General features: G+C 37.3%; 1 protein-coding gene across 2 annotated transcripts; it reads right to left on the minus strand.

The window, feature by feature from the left end:
* Positions 1-1187: 1187 nt before the first annotated feature.
* On the minus strand, positions 1188-12642 carry LOC109037613 (uncharacterized). Of its 2 annotated transcripts, none has more exons than XM_019052376.2 (7): positions 12409-12642; positions 7770-7895; positions 6591-6723; positions 5292-5453; positions 4204-4424; positions 3229-3482; positions 1188-1892 (listed from the first exon to the last, which is right to left on the minus strand). In XM_019052376.2, exons 1-6 carry the CDS (start codon positions 12415-12417, stop codon positions 3258-3260), a joined length of 876 nt encoding a protein of 291 aa, XP_018907921.1. In that variant the 5' UTR covers positions 12418-12642; the 3' UTR covers positions 1188-1892; positions 3229-3257. The 2 variants fall into 2 exon arrangements, with proteins under 2 accessions (XP_018907921.1, XP_018907920.1); XM_019052375.2 differs by lacking the exon at positions 12409-12642 and adding an exon at positions 9651-9873.
* Positions 12643-20363: the final 7721 nt, after the last annotated feature.

The raw sequence follows: 20363 nt of genomic DNA on the forward strand, positions 1-20363 counted from the left end.
GCTTAGTTTTCAGAGTTCTTAACGAGCAGTTTGGAAAAAAAAAAAATAAAAGGCCAAAGTTTTAAGTTTTCGTTAACCATGTTCAGGGCGTGAAATAGTCAAATTATTATGCCACTGAGAACTCTTATGTGAGAATCAAGCCACTCTAAACGTGATCTTGGGCATCCTGAAGTACTTGGTGTCAAAAGCTCCAATTCCGATACTTCAACACAAAATGAAGGCCGAAGTCCACGATTAGTCTGGCGTCAGTTTGATGAGTTTGTTGCTTGGTGAACATCAGGATTTAGCCTGCCGCCAAATCCTGACCATCAATCAACGCTCTGAATGATGAATCCGTGTATTTTAGCCATGACAGAAATCATTCTTCTCAAAAAATTGCCTCTGCGCAACACAATTCCTTTATCCAAGGTTGGTCTCAAACAGTAAGACTATGATGTCTGCTAAGGCCAAGCTACATACATTTGTTTGCGATATAATTCCATTGCTCATTCATTAATTGATTCATTTTGTATTTGGACCGCATTTAACAGAAAGGAACCAAGCCACATCAGCTATTGCCAAATTGAGCCGGGCAATTTAATTTTTTACGAGCGAACGTTTGTGCGGATTCTTTTGAAAGTATCGAGGAATTTGCCTCGTACTATGGAGAAAATTCATTAAAATTTTCACGAAAATCCCCACAACCCTTATCATGTGAAAAATTAAACTGCCCAATGAAATTTGGCAATAGCAGATGTGGCTTGGTTCCTTTCTGCTAAACGCGGTCCATTTAAGGAGGTGCTCACAATCAAGAAATTTTGTAACAGATGCACATATCAACGGTGAAACCGCAAAAAAGAATACATATCTTGGTTCAAGACATCACAGACTTCCTGATATACTTCATTTCTTGAATGGAAAAATACTCAAAGTCATATCTTGACTTCCTAGATTGTCTTCGTGTGAAGAATAATTTGTGAACATTTTCAAGCAATAACATAGATTAGTTCTTCGATGATAAAATAAAATGCAGGCACAGATTTTTAAGCACTGCAAACGAGGTACGCATTCCTACAGTTTCATCAAAAATAAATGATAAGTGTTTTGGTGTTTAATTTTTAATCCTGGCTGGTAGTTAATCAAGTTAGAGATGGCATGTAGCAAAAGCAAATTGATTGGAATTGAAAGTAGTGAAAACACAAACCAAAAATCTTTCCAATTCTTTATATTACAATAAAAATGACTTATTTATTCTGAATAAATTTTCCCCCTTTCATACACAAACACAAAATCTGAAGTTTATAACACATTGAAAGAAAGAACAAAATTCCTTGAAATAAGGGAAAAGGAAAAGTAAAATAATGTAAAAGAAAAAATTTAACATCAGCTTAAAAAAATCAAAATGAGGAAAACCTAGTAATGAGAAATATATCAAGGAGATCTGATTCTTTACTCTCGTGTATGATGTTGTTCACAAACTTTCAAATATATCTCATCAAGAGAAAGTAGCTAGGATCAAGAGGTTTATCTTCTTGATCAGAATTGAGAGATCCACGAGGAGCGCTTGACAAAAAGAAATTAATGTACAAGGATTTCGGTCAAACGCTACCCACAGACAAAAAGTAAAGAATTAGCCTCGTAGGACAAGATGCAACATTAATTTACTAGACATTAACATCATAGTGTAAAATTATGGGTTTAAAAATATTACATAAAGAGGACCGAAGCCTCTTAATAAAGATTAGTTATAGTTACAAGCTGATTCAAAATATAATACGTAGTTTCCAGTTCAATTTTGGTAAGATTCAACGTGCTCTTCTTTACAATTTCGACATGAAATAAAGGAAAACGAACAAAAAAACTTGCGTCATTAGTACTACAGATGAACTTTTTGGAATCAGGAAATAATGTACCTGTAAAACAGAAGAAAGGTAAGCATGAGTGTGGGCGTGGGTACACAAATTACTTTTTAAGACAAGCACGATTGATTCATTTCATTTAAAAACAACAGAACTCTAATTTTTTTCTGATTAACTTTTTTGAAGAGCACTTCTCTTCAGAGATGAACACATTCCGTTCCTGTCTGATGAATTTTTAGGGAGAATAAATTTCTCGAGATTTTTGGTGCAACCCCTTCTTTTCTCCGGAGTAAAATATCGCGGACTTAAGTTTGTTTTCATTGGGTTCCTGGGTTCAGTTAAATGTAGCCCACATAAGTTCGGTTCGATTTTTAAAATATTCCACATTTTTCTCTGAGAGCACAGCTATGTTACAAATGAGCCTCACTTAACTCACTCCACTAAATTCTGAATAAAAAGAATTTCTCCAGTTTCCTTGACATTTCCTAATCCACTAACGGATGTCTGCCCTATTTCACTATGCCTGCTACGTTCGCGCTTTTAGATGCAGAATCCACAGTCCTGCAAGCATACTTTTTGATTTTGATAGGGGAAAAATAATTCAGCAACTATTATTCTGATTTTCTGCACATGGACAGTGAAACTGCAAGAATGCATATCTCGGTTACAGCGTTTCAAAATCTCTGCTCTGATTTCATTATTAAGCAGACCGAACCAAGTCATGGCTTGAAACTTTCACAGGAAACTTCTTACACGGAGAGGAAAAATCCCAGAAGTTTTCAAGAAATGATGTTAATAGGGTTGCAACAGTCAGGAAAAGCCTGGAAATGCCAGAGAAAATGTCAGGGGAAAATTGGCAAGTCACCTTTACTTCCTTTTTGGGAATGGGTTCGACGTTTCGAACAACAATTGTGCCTGAAGACTAATTCCAATCATGTCTTTTTGAGCATGTGGCATACCCTCAAGAGTCTCGGAATTTTTCAAAAATGTGACAGAGCAAACCGGGAATTTTATTCTCTAAATTCTGTGGCAACCCTGTGTTTAGCAGTTTTTGATGTAAAAAATAAAGTATGACCGAAATTTTGCAACGCCTCAGGCAGAGATATGTATTTATGCAGTTTCACCATCAACATTCATTAAAGGCATGAAATTTTAGGGAAAAATTTTGAATCAAAGTGCTCCAAAATAAAATTAAATTGAACGCTTTCGTTCCACAGTTCATTAGATTTCATGATGAAGAGAACTCATAAACTACACAGATGAATTATATGATGGTGATGAATTATGATGATTAGATGATGAATTATATAATCTTTATGCAACATCTTCACCTTTCAAGAATCTCTTTTAAAAAATACTACATGCGCTGAGAGGATATGAGTATACTTACAAAATGCAGTCAACAGAGAATGAGGAAGTTTAGTTCGCCGTGGGAGGGATTAACGGACAGCTAACAGGCTCTGACACAGGGTCTGATTCTGTTTTCGGAGGTGCACTTTCCTCTGAAACAGCTGACTTTACTGACTTTTCTTCTTCTACGGCAGGTTTTTGGTCTCCGCTTTCAACAACTGGTGATGTATTTTCAGTATTTTCTTTTTTAGTTTCTTCTACTGGGGGTTCAACTGGCTTCTCTTCTTTCTTTTCCTAAAAGAACATAAATAAAAGAACATTTCATCTACTGTCAAAAGAGACCGAGACAAAATTGACTTGAACAATATCTACCAAATGCATAGGTAGTAAAAGCCAGATTTTAAAGACCTCAGCAAGACAGCTATCATCTCAGCATGGAAAAATCTCCTTTTAGGCCATAACCGATTAAAGTTCCTAGCTGTCTTCAAAACACTATGTTTAAAAATAATGCATTCATCTCGAGGAAAACGAATAACCTGTTCATGAGTCCATTGAAGAACTCACGAAGAGCTCGGCAAGTTTTCGGACTTACAAAACTCAATGGCGAAAACATAAATTTATCTATTTTTATTTCAGCTTTACTGCATTTTGTTGCCTGGAGGAAAATACCGCTGATATAGGCCATTTGAAGTTTCATGATGCCATGGCAAAAATGTTGTTTCTATCTGGATGGCAAGTGGACGATCAGTGATACTTGGATTACTACTTTAAAACTCCCTGGTAGAATGTCATTTCATTAAAAAAAAAGTTAAGATGACCATATCATAATGTACAAATCATTACTGTGGCTTTATTGTGTGGCTGTAACCGTCACTTCTGGGGTTTTATTTTTACAAAAAAAAATGGTACTGTCTACTATGTAGTTAAAAGAATGAGCCACTGTCTTGTCATAAAAAAATGCAAGAAACTAAATGAAATCATTAATGAATTCTGAATTGAATTTCAAAATACATACCGGCTCTTTACTTTTTTCTTCACTCTTGACACAAGAACTATTTGATTCAGGGGTTGGTGTAGGAGTTGGTTTTGAAGGTGCATCAGTTGCGTCGACTTCCATTGGTTCTGGTTTCTCCTCTTTGCTCTTGTCTTTTTCTCCTGCTTCCGCAACGGTTGTCGAGACTTCTTTCTCACTTTCCGAGTTTGCTTCTGGTTCTTTTGTGCTTTCTTCTGCACCGTCTACGAATGATCAAAACAGCAGCTTTGGATTAATTTAAAGCTCATTTGAACAATACAGATATATGGACGAATAAGCCACTGATAAGTGTGCTTGAATACTTTTGACAAGTACAACATAACTGGGATCTGCATAATCGAATTACATAAATATTACCTAACACCCTCTTGTGTTTCATTTTCCAATAGAAAACTGAGCAACATTAAGTTTTGAAACTTTCTGAGAATTTCCTCTAATTACAGAGTACATATTTACACAATTTTGAGGCAAAATATTGCAAATTTTCTGTTAAAAGTGAAAATTGGTTGGTACGTAATGTAGTTAGCCTGGTCGAATTTAAGCTATAGGAATGTAGAGTTGAGAATATAATTTTCCCCTCTTTTTTTATTCTCCCTTCTTCAAAGTGGTGCAGAAACACTGAGTTTCAGGTTCCAGGAAGGACTCAATTCTTGTTCAAGCTTGAACGAAAAGATTGATTAAATGTCTCAGAAAATTTTTAAAAGGTTTAAATTTTTTCTGCCTTGCATCCCTTTCAAATAGAATGATCCTGATTTTTTGGGGAAAATTTTTACCAACAGGACTGACAATGGGTTTTTGGAAGCTTGCTGCAGTACAAAATATAACAGATGCTTGGGAGCAGAAATTTTCTGATTATGCAACCCTGGACAAGAGGAGAGGAATGATAATTGTAAAAATAGGAAGGCTCTAGGTGTCAAGAAACAAGTGATTTTTGTTCAACATATGACGATGGAAGAGGACAAATATAAAATACTTTTGCTTAAAAATTTAGGGAAAAAAGGTATTTCAGAATGATAGGGCTAACTAACATTCTGTATTCCTTGAGCAGACAAAAGAAAAAAAAGACTCACCTATTTCTTCCTTCTCTTCTGGTTCTTCGTCTTTCTTTTTAGCATCAACATTGTTTTCCTTTCCGTCAACATTATTTTCTTCTTTCTTCTCTTCTTCTGCAGTATCATTTTCTTCTGGCTCTTCTACTTCTACTTCTTCCTTCTTCGGCCGCCCTCTTCTACCTGCAAATCAAATTCATGGATAACAGAATAGCCATGTGTTGTTGATTTTTTTTCGATTTTTGAAAGATATCGATTTTATGCACAAAATAATCCATTAAATTGAATCGACTTTTTGCACACGATTTTGCAGCTGAAATGATTTTTTACTCACAAATCGAAATTTTTCGATTTTTTACAAACAAAAATTTCAGGTACTCCTGAATAATTCTGGTAGCAACAGGCCTAAATTATTCTTCAAAACTAAAAGAAGGTATCAAAATTGCTCCAATTAAAGGAACAACGAAACTCAACGCTCAGTGATGCGAGAATTTAGGAAAAATGAACAGCACAATACTCATCCTAAAAATCTATTTTTTCTTCACAGCGATTTTTCGGCCTTGACTTTTCAGGGAATAATCAATTTTTTGGACAAAATTGGCACTTTCGATTGAATCGATTTTTGGGTAAAAATCAACAACACTAAAAACATGTTAAAGCTAAGAAATACAGTGCTCAAGATCATGTGGTCACAAAATATACAAAGATAATTGAGCACATTGATGCTCATGCGCTTCGAGCTGAATACTTGAAAAATACAGTTCGGCGGGTACCACATGGTAGCAAAAATGTGTTGATCTGTCAGTTTCTTAGAAATCGCTTCAGGAATTTTTTCTATCATTACAGACACATCAAACCAACGGCTACAACTGAAGATTAACTCCAGGAGCGCGTACGACGATGAGGCACTGCGTTATGATCGGCCTTGGTAACATCATTCAGATAAACTGGGACAAGACGTTCCATTCAAACAGAAAATTAAGCTGAGAAAGGGTGAAACAAAAAATAAAGAAAATTGTAAATTTTGTTTGCCGGGAGAAATATATGCTCTAATGAGTAGGTCTCTGGGGAGACCTTTTTCATTGCTTTTTAGATACTTGTGAACAAAAACAAAAAAAATGACGTCTTAACAAATTCAGTTTCAAAAGCTATTTGAATCCTCAAACCGAATGTTTTTTCATTATTTTGCTAGCTTTCCTTTGCATTCAAATAGTTTGTTGAGGTTATCTCCACCCCTGGCAAGTTCCCGTAGAGTCAAAGTGGTGACACAAATTTTCTTTTAAAAAAAAAATATATAAATAAATTAAAAAAAATAGATACCTCCTCTGGTTCCAGATGCCGACTTGCGTTCTCTTTTAGGTGGCGGAGGGGTGGCAACAGGTGTGGTTGAGCCTCGAGTTCGAGATCTTGTTGTCCGACGGCCTTCATTTTCAGTGTCTGGAGTTGACAGTCCCTGAAGAAAAAAGACAAAAGTTAATGAGAAAAAAATTGAACTGGGGGCAATTTAATTAGGAATGAGTATAGTTTTCTAAATATTCCAATAACTTGAGTAATTCTATGCTATTATGATTTACATTATGAGTACTTACTTTCATTAACCTACTGATACGTCTCCTCTGCTGAGAGTGTACTCTTGAGTTAAAAATGATGACATGATCTAACTTCATGATCTATTGACTGCAAATGAAAATGAAGACTGATGAAAGAAGTGAGCACATTAAAGTGATTGTTTTTACCCGTTTGTCTAATACTTACATGATTTGAAGAATTATCAACTTCTTTCATTACCTGATTTTTGAAAGGTAGTTCGACGCTTAGGATCAGATTCTTTTCATTTTTCACTGAGTTTCTAGACTTTTCCTAAGAGCTCAGGGAAGAATATCAATTTTATGAAGCAAAAAAGGCAAGACTCTCTTCTTCTAACATCAATTATCTCAATTCTCTACATATATTTTCTTTCCTGATGGGTTCTAGTTTTTCCCTCGCCATTGACACTTAATCCTTGTGCTTTATCAGTCTGATGTACACGAACATGAAAACAAGATACTAAGGCCTTGTCTCCACGGGCCGTTTCACGAGATTTGTCCCTGGGAAAAATCCCACTTACGAAGTTGGGAAAAATATTGAGTTAATCAATATTTTTCCCAGTGCCAAGTATGGTACTTGTACCCCGAGGACCCACTGAGAGAAGAAGAAGTGAAAACGAATCATACGATATTTTATTCATTACTCCATTGTTAATGTTTGTTTAGTTAAAATAATGTGTCTAATTGTCAATTGAGTGCAATTATTATTTTAATCCCGGTTAGATATTCAACTTTAACTAATTTATCTTCCCGCGCAAACTAGTCGCAGAACTATATGAGCCCCGTCTCGTGGAGACTGTACTGGGAAAAATCCCAGAAGTTTCATTCCTGCGATTCGAACTTGGGACAAATCCCATGAAAACGTCCCGTGGAGACAAGGCCTTAGCGAATCCGATAAAATAATGGTGCTTACCTTAAGAAGAGCTTCTGCTTCCTGCGCAATTTGTAAGTCTGAGTTCATCGATCTTTTCTTTCCTGTCCGTTTGGCTGGTGCTGGCTTTTCTGCTTCCTGAGAGTCATTTGTATCTGTGTTAGTAGTCTGAAAAATAAAGGTTACAATCAGTACTTGATTGATTTGAACACAATCTTCAATGAAAAAGAACACACACCTATCTAGACAGTTTGCCTTACATTGAACAAAAAAAAAAATGTACTATACATAGTTCTAAATCAAATGTTTTTCACAAAAACATCCTGAGAATTCAATTAAATTAAAATTTGTTTGACATGCTGAAAGTCTGCTGAAAATAGCCCAGTTAGAAATTTCTGTTACGCACTGGTTATTGAGTGAACTACATCATTTGTGCGATGATATAGTCGATACACGAGGTTCAGTCCGGAAGAACCTCTTCAGTAATTTGCCGATTGCACAATAGCCGCAACGTGTTGCACAATACTGGTAATCAAAAGAGTTGCAACGTGAGGCGAAATGATTTTGATGATGAAAGGAGAGAGAAATTGATGGGATATTCATGAAAACCGTCGAAGACTGGATTGACAAAGTGAGATGGGGTTGAAACACGAACATCTAGTTCCAAATTCATCTAGCCTCAGATACCCTAACAAATCCTCATGACACCGGCGGAAGGAAAGAAAAAAGAGTAACACGGTGGGCGGATATTTCATGCGAAAAATTGATGGATTGGCAACTAAACAGCAAATAGCGCAGTTTATTGCAGGCAGAAACTGATTTTTGAGGTTATAATATCTACTCAAATTGTTTACATGTAGGATATATCGTGATAAGAATTAGTCGAAGACATTAACTCAAAACTATTCATTGCCACGTCCATTCCAAATGTCTGAAGATTGTACGATCACTATTTCCTAATGGCCAAAAATTGACTCTTAATCTCATTGAACTCTTGAAAAGCAACTACTTGGACTAGGCTAGGGAATGAGCAGCACTCAATTCTGCCCATGGTTAGGAATCATTAATATTCTCAGCATAGGAAAAGTGTATTAGTTTTAGAGTGCTTGAGTTACATAGGAAAAAAGATAAAGAAATAGCGATGGAGCAGAATCTTTCATTTGAATTCTGCGAGTGCTTGTTGCTTCGAAGATACAGTTGGGCCTCACTCGTGGAGGGAAATTAGCGTTGCAAAAAATGGCATCATACTTTAAAATGGTAGACATTAATGATGATAAGTATGAGAGGAAGCTTTAGTTTCATTTCTTCAGAGGCAATTAGGAAATTAAGTTAGCACTCATCATTAGGTGGGAACATGCTAAACATAGAGCCACACCTGATGAGCTTGAGAACAGCAGCTGTCCACAGAGATTTGCAGAGGGAATTTTTTGCATCAAGTGTTGCAAACACTGCATGGAATAAATGGAAAATTGCAAATAAATTAATATCATGTTCTAGGTTCAACATTTTAAGAGAATCGACGAAAGGCATAACGCAAAACAGAAACAGAGAGTATGACTAGCAAGTAATGATCAGTCGAAATAATTAATGCGACCAAGAGCGGAGATACAAAGGATCGTTAACCCCGACCAGCCATTGGGCAGACGGTGTAGAGATGGCTCCCATGAGCTCACTACCCGTACCGACAATGTCATTGCAGACAATCGAAGATCAGAGTCAGAAATCATGAAATAGCCGTAAAATTCTACAAAAATTATCCAGATTTTCCGTCACAAAAAGCGGCACGAGACATGGAGTACTATCATAATTCCAACAGCACAGCCTAATACCGCAATGGATACCTGTGGTAAGCCTAACACAGACGTGATATCACGGAGTCACGGACTATCCTCGTGAAAATCTACGAACGCACAAAATTATTACCTCTTCGGTCGAAGGGACGGTGGGTTCAGAATTAACTTCGGTACTGGGGTCAGACATGATAAAACACTATTAATTTCACACTAACTTCAAGTAATTTAAACTTTTCGATTAAATTTCATCCATTCAATTCACAAGAGCCACTTTCACAAATTCACTGTTTATAAAAGCAATCTTGACAAACTTAGCGTGGGTCACGTGATTTTCTCGATTATTCCAAGCGCGCCAACCTTTTGTTTCTTCCACTAGTCTTGACTCACGATTTTTACGAAGAGTAAGCTCCACATAAATGGTTTTGAAGAATATATTTATCAATTTTTGCTCATTAATTTTAAAATCAGTCTCTTTAAATATATTTTGTCATCAAAAAATGATCAAAAAGCGCACCATCAATTTTACGACGAGCCTCGTGGAAAATCGATATGTTGGCAGCCTTGCTGAGATCGATTGTCCTTTGCGCGCCCTCTCTCATTTGAATATTCTACACCTCGCCGCAAAGAAATTTCCGAACTTATTTTCGATCATTATTCTTGAGAATCCCATAAAATATCACGCAATAGATTTTGAAATTTCCAAAATATTTCAATTAGTTCGCACAAAGGTCAGACGTGGAACTCTGGAGTACCGAGGAATCCTCACCACAAGCGCCGCGTGGCCGTTGATCGTTAGAGGGGAGGGGGGCGTTATCAACGGTTTTGGCGCCAAATTTAGAAGCCATATTCAGGACGTTTTCCCTCCTTTTTGAGCGCTGGGCAAATGGTCGTGGGATTGAGAGGGGAGGGGGCTATGTCTAGGCAAGCAATAAAAGTGTGAGCTATATTGATTACTATGCTGTGATGATTAAAACCATTGCACTACGCCTGGTCATAATTAGACGCCTGGATACTAGTTGCCTTCTCCGTGTACTGTGCTGTGCCCGTCGAATTTATTTATTAGAAAGCTAGGCTCGACTGTAATATCTTAATTGTAAAAATAATGAAGATGATAAATATTTGTACAAATTCAATAGCTTGAACTTGATCTGTGCTTCTCCCGCTCTCCCCAGCCACCCTCTATTCCTGTAATATCTCATACATGACTGCATGCCCAATCCAAAGGCTTCGTAAATTAATTTCTTTCAACCTAAATGACTGCAATTGATTTTGACAAAAATAAATGAATTTTTTTAAAAAAAAAAAAAAAATTTCTCCGTGAAAAATACCCGATACTGAGTTCCAAAAAAATCTCTCGAACAGGAGCTGAGACAGCATTTTAGGCCACGTACACCATCTTAGATTTTGGAATTTTGGAAATTTGAATTAAACGAATGATAGCCAAGATCTCACCTCAGTTTGGAATTCCTCATTAAAAATCGATGCAATGGAGAATTTGCACGCAATTTTTTTATTGCTTCATCTGAAAGTGCCTAATGAGCTGAGTTCGCAATATTTTTCATAATTTTTTTCTGACATGGGAAATTGGAGAACAATTGATTTAAAAGTGAGAAAATGCGCCGCCTTGTGACGTCATCTGGCGGCATTTCCCATTTAAACACATGTATTTTAGCAGAATCGGTTATTTTGTCATATCTCCTCTAATAATCGCTCAATTTATGAATCAAGGGTATCTTCGTGTTCAGTTCACTCAGAGGATTCCACTTAAACAGGAAATTCATCAAATTTCAGACCCTTGCAAATTCTCCATTCCATGTATCGTACGCTAGCATGGCGTGAAGGAAAGAGGCTTTACCTAGGCTTAGGTACTGATTTTAGCATATCGGTCCAATATGGCAACATGGGTGGTTATACTGAATGGGGCAGCGAGTATGGAAGAAGAAATTTTTATTCTCGGAAATTTTTCTGAACGAAACCGAATGCTTATGGCGCCTCTAGGCGCCGGCGCTCGGTGGCATAGCTTAAAGGCTTGAATTCTGTGCCTATACTTACTTACCCATGTCGGACGGGTACGATAGAATCTGTTCGCCTACGTTTACCTTTTTTCCATCGAGCTATGCTACCATACCATAAGATACATGCAAAATTGCTTCGATTTTTAGCAAGAACTCTGATTCTGAACTTAGAGTTTGGAAGTCATTCGCTGTAAGTCAAGTTTTCAAAATTCGGAAACGGACATGGCTTAAACTGCTATCTCGGCTCCTGTTCGATTGATTTAAGTGTGGTACTCCGTTCGAAATCGCATTTTTTTTTGACGAGAAACTCAAATTTTCAAAATTCAAAAATTCAAAACGGCGCACAGTGGATCGAAACAATGGGAAAGGTCGGACATGAATTTTTGGACTAAAACTGCAAATTTTGATGTTTATTTCGTCAGATTTTAAATTTTAAGGGGTGTCTCTAGAAGAAAATTTCACGATGAAACCAATGGAGCCACTTTTAGAAACTCGAAATTTTTTTATAAACGGAGTTACAAGCTTTTAAAGTTTCCAAATTTTGTCCGACCTCTCCTATTGACTCGATCCACTGTGCGGCGCCGCGCGGAAGTTGCTAAAATGCTATTTCGCCTATTTCAGCTCCCGTACGACGGATTTTCGTAAAACTTGGCACCAAATAGTATCAGTGGTGGGGGAGGGGGAGGAAGGGAGGAGGATTTTTAAGCACCGCAAACGAGATACGTGGTTTGGTGGTTTGGGAGTATCATTGATCTTCACTTTGGTCTTTACGTAAAATTTCAAGGAAAATTTACAAAAAGGAAAAGTATGAGCATGCTACGAAAGAGCGAAACAAAAAATTTGAAATACCATAAAAACTAAAATCACCCTTACCTTCCTCATGTTTTTTGTTGTTCGCCTTGTCTACATGATAAGATGGGGTAGCATAAAATGTCCGACTGTAAAAAGCTGATAGCTGAAATGATCTTGTTTTTCTCTTGTTCCTACATTAATCGAAGCGTCACGTACAAGTTCCGTTCCACAGCCTGCGTGTCGCAAACAATGTAAAAGGCCGAACAATGATGACAATGTCGAGGACAGATTTTGCACGGTTTATGACTTCCGACTATTTCTGCAACGACACGCTTTGAGGAATTTATACCTCCTTGCTTGTCTAAGGATCGTCTCAGATGTTCAGGATGGTCACAGCTGGTGCCGTTAATATAGGTTATACTCCACGTCCCAGAATTGGATGGTTTCGCATATGCAGCTAAATTTCCGCATGAGAAAGATTCGCTCAATATTAAATGCCGACTCTGCTCGAGTGCAGTTGGCGAACGTTTTATACTGCACTTTAATGGGATTTCTGTCTTAAAACGCTACCCATTTGCGAACAAGTTTTTGCATGCCGCAATGTTTTTAATCAAACTTCATCAATTGCCCTGCCCCCCCCCCCCCCCCGGGTTACTAAAAATTGGTTACGTAGGTATCTTTAAAGCGACTCATATTATGGGAAAGATATGTACCTCAGGAGAAAAATTGGATTATTCGAGACTTGAAAAACCCCTCACCTCGCGTGTTTAGGGGGAAAATAATTCTTTTTTATTTGTATTTTCAATTTTTAGGTAATCTTCTTTCTTTCGGGCGGCTACTTCGAAGTACAATTCGTGAACCTTTTTCCTCGACTTTTTATCTACTCTTAAAACTACTATTATTTTTTTTACAATCTTACACATAAAAAAGATGTAGGTACCTAATCATTTTTTTCAATCCACATCAATCCATCGTAAAATTTCTTTTTTCTCGTGTTTGTTTTTATTTTTACTGTGAATTAAAAAAAAATCATTATAAATCAAGGATACCTTTAGCAAATAACGGGAGCTTGTCGCATAAAGTTGTTTGAGACGAACAAGTTGTTCACGCCAGCATATTTTACTCGATTAGGCTCTTGAATTGCCTAGACATATTATTATGGGGAAGCTGCGTCAGGATGAATACAGCACGCAGATCGTTAATGCTATGTCTAACAATTAAACGAATGAACACGACCTGGATCTGCTGCATCCAACTAGTACACTGAAAAAAAAATCTCGGTGTTTTTACTAAGAAAAGAGTAAAATTACCAAGAATTCAGGGTTCTATTTGATCCCAGTTTTTTCTTGGTAAAATTACCATTTTTGGAATTGGTAATTTTACCGAGAAATCTCGGTAAAATTATTGAACTTCCTCGGTAATTTTACTGGACCTTGGTAAAAACGCCAATATTTTTTATCGACTGTGGTAGAATTATCGAGATAAAATGGCAAAGTTACCGGGAATTGATTACCAATAAAAGTGGTATTCTTACCTGAAAAAAATCAGTAAAAATACCGGTTTTTAGGTACACCGAAAAAAATAATATGCTGTTTTAGCATCTAGGATGTCAAAAATGTGTCCGGTGATCCCAAGATCCTACCTTTACTGCCCCCGCAGTTGAATTTGCATTCACAGGATGTAAAAGTAACTGCGGGGCAGTGAAGGCAGCATCTTGGGATCACCAGACACTTTTTTGACATCCTAGATGCTAAAACAGCATATTATTTTTTTCGGTGTAAGCTTACCAGTCTGTCTTGGTAAAATTACCAATAATTGGTAAAAAAAGTGAGATTGTAAAGGTACCAACGGACCTTGATAAAAACGCCGAGAATTTTTTTTCAGTGTACTGCTTCCATGCCACTCACATTGCCTAAGGATGTTAGCGGGGATCTGATCGGAATGAGTGCAGAGCACTGGTAGCTAGACACTAAACCCAATTTTTTTCACCCGATACCTAGTTTGGCCAACTATTTAATCCAAGTCATACTTTGGCTGTGTTGCTCCCGCCGCCCTTTAAGCCCCGCTAAAAATAAGACAAACGGAATCGACACAACATGGAAATAGAGTAAGAGAAAGGACTCGCTTTGATGACGGCGCAGAGATACAACTATTCGTGCTTGATGGATGTCCGTGTTGTATCTGCAAAATTGAAGGCGCAATGTGTGAACTCGCAATGCTCCGCTTGATGCCGTCAATGGGGTATCGCTTGGATTCGAGAGAAAAGGTAACAAAAGGTTCGATTACATCCCTCCTATCTTCGTCTGTCTTGCTAACGTATCCCTTGAAGCACCACTACAAATAAGACGGACGGAACCAACACAACATGGGAACAGAGCAAAGGATATATCGTGCGTTGATGACGGCGTAGGGATACAACTATTCGTGCTCAGGCCCTCCACATCCCACCTCGGACCCTGGTACCAGTTTTAAGGTCCGGGCCCGAAGCACGGAGGGGGGGGGGGTGGTCCGAGGGGCATCCCCCGAGAAAAAATGGGTGGTTTTTTTACGAGGATTAAAAATAAACCAATGGCACGGAATATAACAAAAGAATATGAACCATGCAAAACGATAATCCGGGTATCGGAACTTGGCTGTTTTGAAAACGCCTTCAAATGCGGCGTGATACCTCACGCATTCCGGAGAGTTCAAATAGTTGTATCATTGCGCCTTAGAAATGCGACGGAAGATTACAATTGAAATGAAATAGCCTTCATGCACGCTGGCCTTTTCGATTTCCGTTATCATTTTTGCAGTCATGAATTCGCTCAAGTGCGCTTCAGCTAGAATTGTATTTAGCAAACGGGTGATTTTTATGGGAGGATTATAATTAAACAAATGGTTAGAAAAGGAAACAAAATACTATGAACTATGCAAAACGATTATTCCGATAACGGAACTTGGCTGTTTTGAAACCGCGCGGCGTGATACCTCACGCATTCCGGAGAGTTCAAATAGTTGTATCATTGCGCCGAAAGAATGTAACGGAAGATTTAAATGGAGATAGCCTCCATGCACGCTGGGCGTGTCGATTTCCTTTGAAATTTTTGCAGTGGTGAATGCAGAGCTGAAGTGCGCTTCAGCTAGAATTATATATAGCAAATGGGTGGTTCTTCAACGAGGATTAAAAATAAACAAGTGGCACGGAACATAACAAAAGAATATGAACTATGCAAAACGATAATCCGGGTATCGGAACTTGGCTGATTTGAAAACGCCTTCAAATGCGGAGTGATACCTCACGCATTCCGGAGAGTTCAAATAGTTGTATCATTGCGCCTTAGAAATGCGACGGAAGATTACAATTGAAATAGCCTTCATGCAGGCTCGCCACATCCCATCTCGAGCCCTGGTACCAGTTTTAAGTTCCGGGCCCCAAGCATGGAGGGGGGGGGGGTCCGAGGGGCATCCCCCGAGAAATTTTAGAATTTATACGACTAATCGGACGCATTTTAAAGCTTCCATAAAGAATTTTTCCATCAATTTCTGTGGAATAATTATGTTTTTTTTTTTTTTTTTTTTTTTTTTTTTTTTTTTTTTTTTTTTTTAAATATATACTTTCAGCACAAAATACTTGCAAATTGTTGCATTCAAAACATCTGGAAAATTTTTATTTTTTTTGGGGGGGGGGGCATATGATACTATTTTCAGTTCTAAGAGGGCCAGGCCCCCCTGGACTCCCCCTTCGTTTGTCTATGGCAAGGGAGTTGAGCCATGAGCCATTGAAGTCGAGGATGCCCAGACTGGAGACTCTTTAGCATCTGACGACGGAAGAAAATGAAACGCAGTTACTAAAAATATCCCTCTGTAATGAAAATCTTGAAAGGAGATAGAAATTTTCGAAGAGGTATACTTCTTTCAAAATTTAAGAAGAATTCTACAGTGTCCCAACGTGTTTCTGAATATCTATTCACCTTTTGCGAAATTTTTAGGGTAAAGAAGGGGTATCGTTAAAGGCCTTTTTTGGGCCCACCCTGAAATTTCTCAACTCCGCGAATTTTTGGTCATTGAAGGTCTATATTTTACGGAATGCATAATGGTTTGGTCTTTTCCGATTTATTTCGGGGTCTATCACTGGCCTAAACATGGGTCTAAAAGCCAATTTTGGCGAAAAATGCGGGTTTTTCGGCATTCAAAGCGCTGTTTCATACCGATCCCTTCGGAGGACAAAAAATTTCTTCAAGTATATTCATTAGGGATGTAAGAGAGTCACTTTGGCCAATTTTCGTTGATGTCAAACTTTGCGCTCATTGTTAAAAAAAACTTTTTAGAATTTTCCTGTTTTTCGTCGTTATTTAAAATGGCTTAAAAAAGCGACTCATCTTACGCCAGAGTTTAATTTTTTTGACAATAAATTGACGTGGGTGTTCAAAACCTTCCTCAAAAAACTTTTTTGGATTCAAAGCCCCCCAAAAAAGCCGGTGTTGCCATATTTTATTGCCTGAATTCACGGAAAACCTAGTATTTTAGTTTGGTATTTTAGTTAGTAGGAAGGCCTGATGGCGCCCACCACAGATTTGGAATTTTTGCCCTATTTTTGGGTATTGTTTTAAGTTGAGTTTTAGTTCAAGCTGAACAAATTATGATGATTTAAAATTAAACGTATAATAAGATTGGAACTTCCGATGGAAATTGTTTAATACGATCGACAGAAATGAAATTGTGTCGAACTTGATGAAAATCCGCCTATTTTTAGCCGGTGTTCATCCGAATCTTCCATGGCAAATTCTGCCGTGCAAAGGAGAAACACCGTATGAACCTTCAGGCGTTGCCAAATTTTCATTTATAAAACACGAATTTCCTGGTAAACTTATATATTTTTCTCTCAGATTATGTTGTTTACAATTTCACCTAAAGTTTCCTGCTTTTCTGCTTTTCTACTTTTCTACTCCTGCGTTAAAGTCCCCATGTGATAGACTCGGAACGGTGCAGTGTAACACAATGGTTACAAACCATAGATCCTATACTGCTAGCGATGCGATGCGTGCTATGGAAAAACGCCGTATGAACCTTCAGGCGATCCCATATTTCCTTTGATAAAACACGAATTTCCTAGTAAATGTATGAATATTTTTCTCCCAATTTTTCAGATTATGTTGTTAGCAATTTCACCTAAAGCTCCTGAAAATTTCAAGAAAAAATGCTCATAACTTTACTCAAAAATGAACATTTTACTGAAGGAAATTTGGCAAGTTTCGAATGCTCATACGGCGTTCTTCCTTAGCGCGACAGAATTACTAGGAGACTTTAACGATTAAGAAGGAAAGCAAAACGTGCGTTGATGCAAGACAAAGAATTAGTGCGCAAGAGATTGCATACTTTCCAGGCTGTCTTTAAAAAACACGCATTACGATTGCTTCCGAGCCACGCAATGGCTTGGCGTGAATTGCGATGTATCGATTGTTTTGCAATTTAAACGTATGGTAAAGAATCGATTATTAAGGTGTTCGTAGCGAACACCCTGTTCATCGATCATTTTCCTTAGGTTTAAATGGCATAACAATCGATATATCGCAAAGCACGCCACGCCATTGGAGCCACCCTAAAAAAAGAGTAATCTCCGGGTTTTCCGGATCTGTAGACACCCTGATCTAGGGAGAGCAGGTCCAGCTGTAGAATACCTCTCATCGATAGCCAGAAAAATCAATCGGCAGAAAAAATGTTTGAAGTCAACACTCAAATCCCGTCAGTCCGAACTCTGTATTGCGAAAGAACGTCCTATGAGCCCTCGGACGTTGCCAAAATTTGTGAGATAAAACGGGAATTTCGTGGGGAATTTGTGCCCCCCCCCCCAAAAAAAAAAAAAATTTGTTTATGAATTTTAATCGCGATTTCATCAAAACTATCTAAATATTTCAAGGAAAAATATCCATACCATACCTCACCAAGACATAATATTAATATTATCGTGATACGCACCGCTTTTGTTTGAGGAACTACGCAATTCACTTGGATGGCATTTAGCAAAAAAGAACCAGCGCGATTACAGTGTTTTCAAGATCGTGCACCTTCTTCTGTACGTTTAAAATTACTTATAATCTATGTACAGTGTTAGAACTTACCTTCAGTATTTTCCTTCAAAACTAACAATTGTTTCGTGAGAAGCCAGAACATTTGGACTGCATTTTGCAATTTGGAATTATACATTTTGGCTCATATGAATAAACACTCATATGCATTGGGAAACTAATGGCACATACATTGTTTTTAAACTGAGCTAGAATTTATATTTCCAAATTGCAAAATGTAGTCCATTTGTTATTCTGGGAGATTTCTTTGATAATTATGAAGAAGCAATCTTTTTACAACACTGTAATTGCGATGGTTCCTTTTTCCAAAATTCGACCCACTTAGAGACTTTCTCTGGACTTTGCCACCCGCCCCTCTCTCTCTCTTTGCAGTTCAGTATTTTTTTGCTTTTTCACTGTAACGGATGTGTTTTCGAAATAATTAATTTCCGTGTTCTTTTTCCTGTTTACGATCCCCCCCCCCTTCCCATTGTTTTGCAGCCCGGAGGTTCTTGACCGGACCGCCAAAGAAACAAAACAGGGGATTTCCATGTCCTGATTACAGTGACACGTAAGATCCATCATCCATCTCAGTGAAACAAAGGAACCCGCCTGGCCGCATCCGAAAGTGATGGAATGCACCCCTTCCTGAAATCCCGCAAAGCTCGGATTTTCCGCCATTGGAAAACAAGGAAGAAGTTTCTGGAATACATCCTAATTGCGAGAGGGGTCAGCCAGGGGGGGAGGGTGGGATTGTTTGTGGTGGCTTCAGGCCAGCAGTTTACGAGATTATAAAAGGGCAAACCCAACCCTAAATTTCTGTCAGTTTGGTTTCAGCAAGCGAAGTAATTTCATGGGTGAGCAGGTCAGTGGGTCAGTCAGTTGGTCAGTCGGTAGTGTTGCGTGGTGTTGTGTTGTGTTGTCTTGTGTTGTAGTGGTCGCTTACACTACAGGTTCTAATCCGTGAGTACACTGTGTATAACAGCTTATTCTTAACTTCTACTGCAAGAAAATTTATAGTTTAAAATTTATATGCTCTACAATTCAAACATTTATTTTTTAATTTTTTAATTTCAAATTTTTAATATTGTAAATTTTAAATTTCAATTTTCACTTTTCACTTTATAGATTTTAAAATTTTTGGTTTTCAATTTTATTTTTATCTTAATGCTACTTATCATTTTTCCAATTTATTCATACTCAATAGGTCAATAATACATATATATAATTACTACCGCAACTATATACTTACTACTACTTATACTATACTTACTTACTTACTTACTTACTTACTTACTTACTTACTTACTTACTGTACTTACTATACTTATTTACCTACCATACTACTCACTATATGCCTACTACTACAATATTTATAGTATATATACACTATTGATCTATTGAGTCTGAAAAAATGGAAGAAATGATGTAAAACATTAACATAAAAATCAAATTGAAAAATAAAAATTATGAAATTTAAAAAGTAAAAATTTTAAATCTAAAATGTAAAAGTTAAAATTTTTGAAATCAAAAACTTTTAGTTTTAAAAATCTAAAATAAAGTTCCTAAACTGTAAAGACTGTTAACTGTTAAACTTTTTTCTTAAGCCAGATTTTTTCCCCTCCTCAAAAGCTTCACGTCAGCTTTTCTTTCTCATTTGTATGTATCTTTTCTGAATTGACGAGAGATGCGGTTAGATAATTTTCAGCATTTTAATCACGAGGAAAATTGATTGACTGCGTTTTTATTACTCTCTCGAATAAGACACTAGTTTTGCTCTCTGTGTTTTACTTTCATTTATTTTTTTATCAGATGAATATGAAACGAACACAGTAAAAATTGTTGGAGGGTATGATCGAAAAATGAAAACGTGAATCGATCGACAAATTATTAAAAAACCAGTGTCGACTCGATCGACATGAATCAATCGAAAAATGAAAACGTGAATCGATCGACATGAATCAATCGACACCGATTCGATCGACAGTT

Source organism: Bemisia tabaci, chromosome 4 (assembly GCF_918797505.1).
Source record: "Bemisia tabaci chromosome 4, PGI_BMITA_v3".
NCBI classification, from domain to species: Eukaryota; Metazoa; Arthropoda; class Insecta; order Hemiptera; family Aleyrodidae; genus Bemisia; species Bemisia tabaci.